The sequence below is a fragment of the Nothobranchius furzeri genome, chromosome 18, assembly GCF_043380555.1.
Source record: "Nothobranchius furzeri strain GRZ-AD chromosome 18, NfurGRZ-RIMD1, whole genome shotgun sequence".
NCBI lineage: Eukaryota > Metazoa > Chordata > Actinopteri > Cyprinodontiformes > Nothobranchiidae > Nothobranchius > Nothobranchius furzeri.
Genome location: NC_091758.1, coordinates 29,030,784 through 29,040,935, shown reverse-complemented (window position 1 = coordinate 29,040,935; position 10,152 = coordinate 29,030,784). Strand labels below are relative to the sequence as shown.

At 45.3% G+C, this 10,152-nt stretch overlaps 1 protein-coding gene across 1 annotated transcript; it reads right to left on the bottom strand.

Moving 5' to 3' along the window:
- Nucleotides 1-168: 168 nt before the first annotated feature.
- On the bottom strand, nt 169-1,066 carry LOC107392247 (antimicrobial peptide NK-lysin). Its single transcript, XM_054741639.2, has 5 exons — nt 984-1,066; nt 828-904; nt 620-697; nt 381-535; nt 169-284 (listed from the first exon to the last, which is right to left on the bottom strand). The coding sequence occupies exons 1-5, from the start codon at nt 1,030-1,032 to the stop codon at nt 236-238; spliced, it is 408 nt and encodes a 135-aa protein (XP_054597614.2). The 5' UTR covers nt 1,033-1,066; the 3' UTR covers nt 169-235.
- Between the last annotated feature and the right edge of the window lie 9,086 nt (nt 1,067-10,152).

Here is a 10,152-nt window from a genome sequence, read left to right as displayed (position 1 = left end):
AAACCTCATATTTTTATATAAATTATTATACATTTTCATAAATAAAATTTTGGCTGAGTAGAACAGCTGCACCAGTTTTTGCCTTTTCTGAATTGGAAGTCATTTTTTCACTTATTTATGCAAAAAGACACATGATGTTTATCTTTGGTGCACAGAAACGGGTGGAAATCAGAGCAAAGAAGCATTTAATGACTGACAGGTTCTGAGAATGATTATCGATATATCGACTCCCCATTTATGGCCATAGGGTGTCAGAGGAGAAAGGCTGGTCCTGATCTTTTGCTCTAAAAAGGTAATAAAAGAGAAAAAGATTAATGAAAAAGAAGACATAAAACTCTTTCAGGTAAAAATTCTGCATTATTCAAACAGCTGTGACTCACTTGCACGCCCCTGTGTTGACGCAGATCGTCCTCACATCGTCAGTGGTGGTCATCTCCTCCACCAGCTCCCCCAGGTGGGAGGTCACAAACTTGTGACACTTAGATTTCAGGAGTCCCATTTGATCACAGACAGTCTTCAGCTTCTTTATTATGCTCTACAAAAGTTATTTTATTTTACAGACGTAACTGATCGCACCGTTGTGGCTCAATCTTGCCATTTTTTAGAAAAACAATTTTACCTCTGAGGTGGCGTTTTGTCCGATGGCGTTCTTCACCTTCTTCAGAGCCCACTTGCATCCCCAACAAATTCCTGGAATCTGTAAAATAAGGAGACACAAACACCGTTTAAACTATTTTGTTTAAATCAGTGCAATGTATGATTGAGACCACATCCACCAGATATTCCGTCCGACATCAAATCCCAGTCAAGACTTTTTTTAGGCTCACTTGTGCTTCCCCAGAGGCATCCACCTGCTCCTCCTCATTAATGCTGACCTCAAAGCTTCTCCCCTGGACTGTCCAGACTGTAAAAAACACAAAACAGATAACACAAACATTCTAATATGAGTAATAAAAATAATGTGATAAATGCTGCAGCCCTACCTGAGCAGGTGACCAGGATGCAGAGAAGGAGGACTGAAGAGGTTTCCATCGCTGACTGACTTGTCCTCTCAGAGTGTGATGAGTGTTTGTGCTGAGCGCTTTTATATGTGACAGAGGTATGTGACGACCCTCTGCTGACCAAACATTGTTCCAGGTAATGCACAAACTGCTGTGGGAGGAAACAGCAGGTTGATTCTCAGTCACACTTCTTTTCCTGCTAAGTTCAGGTGACAATAAATGAGGTTTGCTGTCTGTCATCAAGATGAATTCAGAAATGAATCAAAAGCTTTAGTAAATTCATGCTAAAGATTTTTCACTCTGGTCTAAAAGGGAATCTGCTTATGTAAAAGTCTTCATTTTAAAGAGTAACTAAACCCCAAAATAACAGTTTTTTGCTTCTAAACTGCATAGACCAATATCTAACCTTCCATTTTTATCCAAAGTCCTTGAGAAAATAGTGGCCATCCAAGGATGTGAGCATTTAAACACTAATGATCTGTTGGAGGAATTTCAGTCTGGTTTTAGACGGTATCACGGCTCTGAAATTGAATTAGTGAGAGTTACAAATGATATTCTCATGGCCTCAGATAAGAATCTTGTGTCTGTTCTAGTCTTGTTAGATCTCAGTGCTGCCTTTGACACAGTTGATCACAATTTTCTTTTAGAAAGGATTGAACATGTTGTAGAGATCAAAGGAACAGCGCTAGGCTGGTTTAAATCATACCTGTGTGATAGATTTAATTTTGTAAATTTCGTCGTCATCGTATTCCTCCGCTTATCCGGGTCCGTGTCGCGGGGGCAGCATCCCAACTAGGGAGCTCCAGACCTTCCTCTCCCTGGCCTTCTCCACCAGCTCCTCCAGCAGGACCCCAAGGCGTTCCCAGACCAGATTGGAGATGTAACCTCTCCAACATGTCCTGGGTCGACCCGGGGGCCTCCTGCCGGCAGGACATGCCCGAAACACCTCCCCAGGGAGGCGTCCAGGAGGCATCCTGACCAGATGCCCAAACCACCTCAACTGACTCCTTTCGATCCGGAGGAGCAGCGGTTCTACTCCGAGTCCCTCCCGAATGTCCGAGCTCCTCACTCTATCTCTAAGGCTGAGCCCGGCCACCCTACGGAGGAAACTCATTTCGGCCGCTTGTATCCGCGATCTCGTTCTTTCGGTCATTACCCAAAGCTCATGACCATAGGTGAGGATTGGGACGTAGATCGACCGGTAAATCGAGAGCTTGGCTTTCTGGCTTAGCTCCCTCTTCACCACGACAGATCGGGTCAGCGTCCGCATCACTGCAGACGCTGAACCAATCCGCCCGTCGTTCTCCCGATCCCTCCTACCCTCACTCGTGAACAAGACCCCAAGATACTTAAACTCCTCCACTTGAGGTAGGACCTCTCCCCCGACCCAGAGTTGGCAAGCCACCCTGTTCCGGTCGAGAACCATGGTCTCAGATTTAGAGGTGCTGATCCTCATCCCAGCCGCTTCACACTTGACCGCGAACCTACCCAGCAAGAGCTGAAGGTCAGAGCTGGATGAAGCTAGGAGGACCACATCATCCGCAAAAAGCAGAGACGAGACTCTCCTGCCACCAAACTCCACACACTCCACACCACGGCTGCGGATAGAAATTCTGTCCATAAAGGTAATGAACAGAACCGGTGACAAAGGGCATCCCTGGCGGAGTCCAACCCTCACTGGGAACAGGTCCGACTTACTACCGGCTATGCGGACCAAACTCACGCTCCTCTGGTAAAGGGACTGAATGGCCCTTAACAGAAAGCCACCCACCCCATACTCCTGGAGCGTCCCCCACAGGGAGCCCCTGAGGACACGGTCATAAGCCTTCTCCAAATCCACAAAACACATGTGGATTGGTTGGGCAAACTCCCATGCCCCCTCCATCACCCTTGCAAGGGTATAGAGCTGGTCCACAGTTCCACGGCCAGGACAAAAACCACATTGCTCCTCCTCAATCTGAGATTAAACTATCAATCGGACCCTCCTCTCCAGTACCTTGGAGTAGACCTTTCCAGGGAGGCTGAGGAGTGTGATCCCCTATAGTTGGAACACACCCTCAGGTCACCCTTCTTAAAGATGGGGACCACCACCCTGGTCTGCCACTCCACAGGAACTGCCCCCGATGACCATGCAATGTTGCAGAGACGTGTCAACCATGACAGCCCTACAACATCCATAGCCTTGAGATACTCAGGTAGAACCTCATCCGCCCCCGGGGCTCCACCGCTGTGTAGTTGTTTGACTACCTCAGCAACTTCTGCCCCTGAAATTGGACAGTCCATCCCCAGGTCTCCTGGCTCTGGTTCCTCCTCGGAATGTGCATAGGTGAGATTGAGGAGCTCCTCAAAGTATTCCTTCCACTGTCCGACTGTAGCCTCAGTTGACGTCAGCAGCTCCCCATCCCCACTGTAAACAGTGTGAGCGAGTTGCTGCCTTCCTCTCCTGAGGCGCCGGACAGTTTGCCAGAACCTCTTTGGAGCCGATCGATATTCTTTCTCCATGGCCTCACCAAACTCCTCCCACGCCTGAGATTTTGCCTCAGCAACTGCCACTGCTGCATCCCGCTTGGCTATCCGGTACCTGTCTGCTGCCTACGGAGACCCACAGACCAGCCACGCCCTGTAGGCCTCTTTCTTCAGCCTGACGGCTCCCCGAACCTCTGGTGTCCACCAACGGGTACGGGGGTTGCCACCACGACTGTCACCGGCCACCTTGCGACCACAGCTAGCAACAGCCGCCTCAACAATCGCAGAGTGGAACAAGGCCCACTCGGAGTCAGTGTCCCCCACTGCTCTCGGGACGCGGTCAAAGCTCTGCTGGAGGTGGGAGTTGAAGACCGTCTTAACAGGTTCTTCTGCCAGGCGTTCCCTCACTATGTGTTTGGGTCTGCCAGGTCTACGCGACATCTTCCCCTGCCAACTGATCCAACTCACTACCAGGTGGTGATCAGTTGACAGCTCCGCTCCTCTCTTCACTCGGGTGTCCAAAACATATGGCCGCAGGTCAGATGATACGACTACAAAGTCTAACATCGACCTGCGACCTAGGCTGCCCTGGTACCAAGTGTACTGATGGGCATCCTTATGTTCGAACATGGTGTTCGTTATGGCCAAACTGCGGCTTGCACAGAAGTTCAATAACAAAACACCACTCGAGTTCAGATCAGGCGGGCAGTTCCTCCCAATCACACCCCTCCAGGTCAAGCTGTCATTGCCCACGTGAGCATTGAAGTCCCCCAGCTGGACAATGGAGTCCCCTGATGGAGCACTATCTAGCACTCGTCCCAGGGACTCCAAAAAGGGTGGGTACTCTGAACTGATATTTGGCCCATAAGCACAAACAACAGTCAGGACCCGTTCCCTGACCCAAAGGCGCAGGGAAGCTACCCTCTCGTCCCCCGGGGTAAACCCCAACACACAGGCAGAAAGTCTTGGGGCTAACAAAAAGCCAACCCCAGCCCTCCGCCTCTCACCAGGAGCAACTCCAGCAAAGGAGAGTGTCCAACCCCTCTCAAGGACTTGGGTTCCAGAGCCAATGCTATGTATCGAGGTGAGTCCGACTATATCTAGCTGGTACCGCTTAACCTCTGCCACAAGCTCCTGCTCCTGCTCCTTCCACGCCAGCGAGGTGACGTTCCATGTCCCAAAAACCAGTTTTCTTCTCCAGGGATCGGACCGCCAAGGCTCCCGCCTTGGTCTGCCACCCGATCCACAATGCACCAAACCCTTCTTCCTGCGGGTGGTGGGTCCATAGTTGGATGAGCCCATGTATCCGGTTCAGGCTGGGCCCAGCCGGGCCCCATGGGTGAAAGCCCGGCCACCAGGCGCTCGCTCACGGGCCCCAACCCCAGGCCTGGCTCCAGGGTGGGACCCCGGTGACCCCCCGGGCAGGGTACTCCAACTCTTTGACTTTACCTCCATGAAAGATCCTGTGATCTTGTAAATGTACATGACAAATCGTCTTCATACTCCAGGGTTACTTGTGGAGTACCACAGGGTTCAGTGCTTGGACCAATTCTTTTTACTATATATATGCTCCCAATTGGTAAAATCATTAGACAGCATGGGATAAACTTCCACTGTTATGCTGACGATACTCAGTTATATCTATCCATTAACCCTGATGAACCTAATCGATTAGTTAGATTACAGGCTTGTCTTGAAGACATCAAAAATTGGATGACTCAAAACTTTTTGCTTTTAAATCAAGACAAGACTGAAGTTCTCCTCAGAGAGATTAGTCTCAGAGAACAAAGTAAGGAACCTTGGTTTGATCTTTGACCAGGACATGTCATTCAGGTTTGTAGGATTTCCTTTTTCCACCTTCGTAATATTGCTAAGATTAGATGCATCCTTTCCAGGAGTGATGCTGAAAAATTAGTTCATGCATTTATTACATCAAAACTGGATTACTGTAATTCATTACTCTCAGGAAGTCCACAGAGTGTAGTTAAAAGTCTTCAGCTTGTCCAAAATGATGCAGCTAGAGTTCTGATGAGAATTAAAAAGAGAGATCATATCTCACTTGTCTTAGCTTCCCTACATTGGCTACCTGTTAAATTCAGAATAGATTTTAAGATCCTCCTTCTCACATATAACAATCGACCTCCATCATATATCAGTGACCTGACTGTTCCATACACTCCTAACCGAGCACATCACTCTCAGACTGCAGGTTTACTGGTGGTTCCCAGAATATCTAAAAATAGGATGGGAGGCAGATCTTTTAGTTATCAGGCTCCTCTCTTGTGGAACCAGCTCCCAGCTTTAGTCCGTGAGGCAGACACCTTGTCTACTTTTAAGACTAGGCTTAAAACATTTTTATTTGATAGGGCCTATGGTTAAAATCTGATGTTAGCCTAGATCTGGACAAGTGGGGGAGTAGAGGGAGGTGGAGTGTACAGTCGGTAAAGACGGCTCTCCCTTGCCCTGCCTCCAACATGCCACTATCTAAAAGGCTGGGTTTTCCAGAGTTATCTCTGTAGTTATGCTGCTATAGGCTTAGACTGCTGGAGAACACACTGACCACTTTCCACACTCGACTACTTTCTTCTACAATCTGCTCTTTAACTGTATTATTTCCTGCTATTTCAGCTGTTAACTTTATTTTTTCTTCAAGTGTTTTTCTCCCCAGAAGAAGCTACAATGGTGTTCTGCTGAGCTGTGGTGCCCTCATGGAGGGGGCCATCGTCTTGAACACTGTTGCTAACCATTTAATCATTCTCCCTCTCCTGATAATAACATTTTACTTTCCTTGACATTGAATGCACTACTACTAGTTTACCCGTTTAATTATAAATACACTAGGATAAATACAATAAGGTTTATCTCTCACCATATAGAATATTTAGTAAGAAAACACAATGTAACCATAAAAACACTACTTGGTTTACATGTTGTGTGTGTGTGTGTGTGTGTGTGTGTGTGTGTGTGTGTGTGTGTGTGTGTGTGTGTGTGTGTGTGTGTGTGTGTGTGTGTGTGTGTGTGTGCTCTTTCTTCTCCATCCCAAGTGAGTCGTGGCGGATGGCTGCTTATACTGAGCCAGGATCCTCTGGAGGTTTCTTCCTGTTAAAAGGGAGTTTTCCTCTCCACTGTCGCTAAATGCTTGCTTAGTTTGAGGATTGCTGTAAAGACTCTGACACTAGTCAGTGACTTGATGCAATTTACTGGGTTCCTTATATGGGAAACATTTTTTCTAATTGGCTTAATGAACTCTTTGGAATGTTTACTATGTGAAGTGCCTTGAGACGACTCTTGTCGAGATTTGGCGCTATATAAATAAACTTGAATTGAATTGAATAACTGGGTCTTTACCAGAGACGTGGACTCGAGTTACATGACTTGGACTCGAGTTACATGACTTGGACTCGAGTCTTTATTTTAAAGACTTCTGACTTGACTTGATAAAATCTATAAAGACTTACGACTTGACTCGGACTTGTACGCCAATGACTTGCAACTTGAATCGACTTGCATCTGTTGACTTGATGATGACTTGAGCATATTTGATATTTTAGCACAACATGGACAAAACTCATAAATCATCCTTCGTTCTGGGTTTGAGCTTGTACTGCTAAATGCAGCAGCCCTTAGTTTATTATCCATTTTAGTTGCACTTTCTGCTTGTTTGAGCAAATAAATGAAGCTTTAAGAAGCTTTATTTCTGGAATTTATTTATTATCATTGTCACTAAATTGAAGTTGGACAGATGACTTGATTATGACTTGAAAATTCAAAGTTAAGGACTTGGACTTCCACATTATTGACTTTGGACTCTGTAACAAGAGCAATGTTATGTACTTGTGTGTTTCTAGGGGGAACTGTTTAGAGGGAACACAAAGAAGCAAGAAACAGGCCGGGCTTATGTTTGTACCTGTAGTTGGCACGGATGTTAATAAAGTTTCACGTGTAAGCAACGATACTGCTTTAACCGTCCATTCTGTAAAGTTGAGTAACAGAACAGAATGAAACATGGTGGCAGAGTCCAAGCAGAGAGTCGGGGGTGGTCGGATACCTTCCATCATGACGCCAAGCGCCTCCTTCGGCTACGTCAGTGGCTCCGTACTCGTCGACACGCTACCGCCTGTGCTGGTGTGCTAGGCTAACAGCCTCCAGCTATCGGCACAGTCCGCTCTTCCCAAAGCAGCTCTCTCACCTCGTAGCTGCATTTACCACCGCTGCCACCATGTTTCATTCAGTTCTGTTACTCAACTTCACAGAATGGACGGTTTAAGCAGTATCGTTTCTTACACGTGAAACTTTATTAACATCCGTGCCAACTAAAGGTACAAACATAAGCCCAGCCTGTTTCTGGCTTCTTTGTGTTCCCTCTAAACAGTTCCCCCTAGAAACACATAAGTACACAACATTCCTCTTGTTACAGACTCGACTTGGACTTGGTTGTCTTTGACTTGGATTTGACTCGAGACTTGACTGGAAAGACTTGTGGCTTGCAAAGCAGTGACTTGGTCACACATCTGGTCTTTACAAATGCAATCCTTCTGTGTCTGTGCATTTTTTGACAAATGTGTCAAACATATTTGTCAACCTGATTAAATCTAAAATCTGTTGCTAACCACTTAAACATTCTCCCTCTCCTGATAATGACATTTTACTTTCTTTGACATTTAATGTGCTACTACTAGTTTACTGTACCTGTTGAACTAATAATAGATTCACTAGGATACAATAAAGTTTAGCAATAGAATATCTACCAAGTAATCACAATGTAGCCATAGAAACACTACTTGGTATATAAGTTGTGTGTGTATGTGTGTGTGTGTGTGTGTGTGTGTGTGTGTGTGTGTGTGTGTGTGTGTGTGTGTGTGTGTGTGTGTGTGTGTGTGTGTGTGTGTGTGTGTGTGTGTGCCTGTGTGTCTGCTCTGTCTTCTCGATCCCCAGTGAGTCGTGGCGGATGGCTGCTTATACTCAGCCAGGATCCTCTGGAGGTTTCTTATTGTTAAAAGGGAGTTTTCCTCTCCACTGTCGCTAAATGCTTGCTTAGTATGAGGATTGCTGTAAAAACACTGACACCAGTTAGTGACTCCATGAAATTTGCTGGGTTCCTTCTATAGGAAACTTTTAATTGGCATAATGAACTCAATGGGGAATGTTTTACTTTGTGGAGTTCCTCGGGGCAACTCTTGTCGTGATTTGGTGCTTTATAAACAAATTGAATTTAAATGAAATAAAACAGAATAAGCTACATTAAAATTACAAGCATTTATGGCACAACACCAACAATATTTCATTTTCATGAACATGATAATTAAGAAAAAAGAACACACAGGCTCATAGCTAACTTTGTGAATCTATATCAATATTATAAATATAACCAAAATTTAGAGACGTGTTCTTCAAAATGTGCAGAAAGCGAGCGGTCGACAGCTTCAACTTTAAACTGTCTTGAGTCATCCTCACCTCCCTTTCATGATAATTTCTCTGCAACCACCTCTGAAGGTTTTAACAGAAACTCCCTCTGATCAGACCTCCAGACACGCTCATGACTCAGAAACTCACAAAATAAAGACAGAGAAGAAAATTATATCAGCTTTTCTTTTGGTAAGATGAAGAGGAGTCATGGTTACTTTTTTATTTTAATTAGCAGTGTTGCATCTTTTTACAAACTTAGATGCCCGAGTCGACCATCGTTGCTTTGCATTTTTCCTTCCCTTCCCTTTTTCTTTCCCTTGAGCCCTATTTTGAAAATTTGTCTTGATTGATTTTTCATTGAACTTTTGAAGGAATTTCAACCTTTTCTGCACTCTTTGCCTGCGTTTTCATTCATTTTCTGTCCAGTTCCGGGATCTAAACAACTTTATTTTACACTAAAAAATGAGAGACGTACAAAAGATGAAGTGTCAGAACTAAAGGCTGAATATGAATTTAATTGATTTAAAATGAAGAAAAAACATCAAAGAGCCAATAGAAAACTATCCATCCATCCATTTTCCTTATCCACACCGGGTCGTGGGGGGCTGGTGCCTATCTCCAGTGGTCATTGGGCAAACAGGTGGGGTACACCACGGACAGATTGCCAACACTGAGACACACAGAACAAACACCCCCACACACACACACACACACACACCTAAGGACAATTTAGAGACCGATCAACATATTTTTGGACTGTGGGAGGAAGCTGGAGTACCCGGAGGCAACCCATGTGTGAACAGGGACAGCATACAAAATCCCTGCACAGAGACCCAGGCCCGGGTGTGAATCCAGCACTTCCTTGCTGCAAGGCAACAGCTCTACCCATTGCACCGCCCTAAAGAAAGCTAAACTGTATTAAAAATATATTGTTGATCGTGTGAAATTGTTCTGAGCTTTGGGTGTTTGTGGTTTTCTCATATCTGTGGTTTAACTGATGGTAAATGTTTGCACTCTGCTTCAAGAAAGGTTTCTTTTGTCTTAACACTGGTTTCAGTTTTAATATTAATAATAAAAAATTGTGTTGCTCGCTTAACAGAAATACACTGATCATGACTCATGCAACAAAAGATAGAACTCAGGTCACAGGAGGTTTCGAGTGTCAGAGATGCAGGACTGAGCCAGATTCTCACAGCCCTGAATTTCCTCAGCTAAGATTCTCCCTGGAAAAACAAAAATTCTGCCTTTTTAGTTTTTTTCAGTCGGCATATTTTATTAA

Coding starts and splice junctions, on each gene's coding strand:
- LOC107392247 (XM_054741639.2), bottom strand. CDS start 1,032: ATGGAAACCTCTTCAGTCCTCCTTCTCTGCATCCTGGTCACCTGCTCA. Junction 905..983: donor CATCCTGGTCACCTGCTCAG/GTAGGGCTGCAG, acceptor TGTTTTTTACAG/TCTGGACAGTCCAGGGGAGA. Junction 698..827: donor ATGCCTCTGGGGAAGCACAA/GTGAGCCTAAAA, acceptor CTTATTTTACAG/ATTCCAGGAATTTGTTGGGG.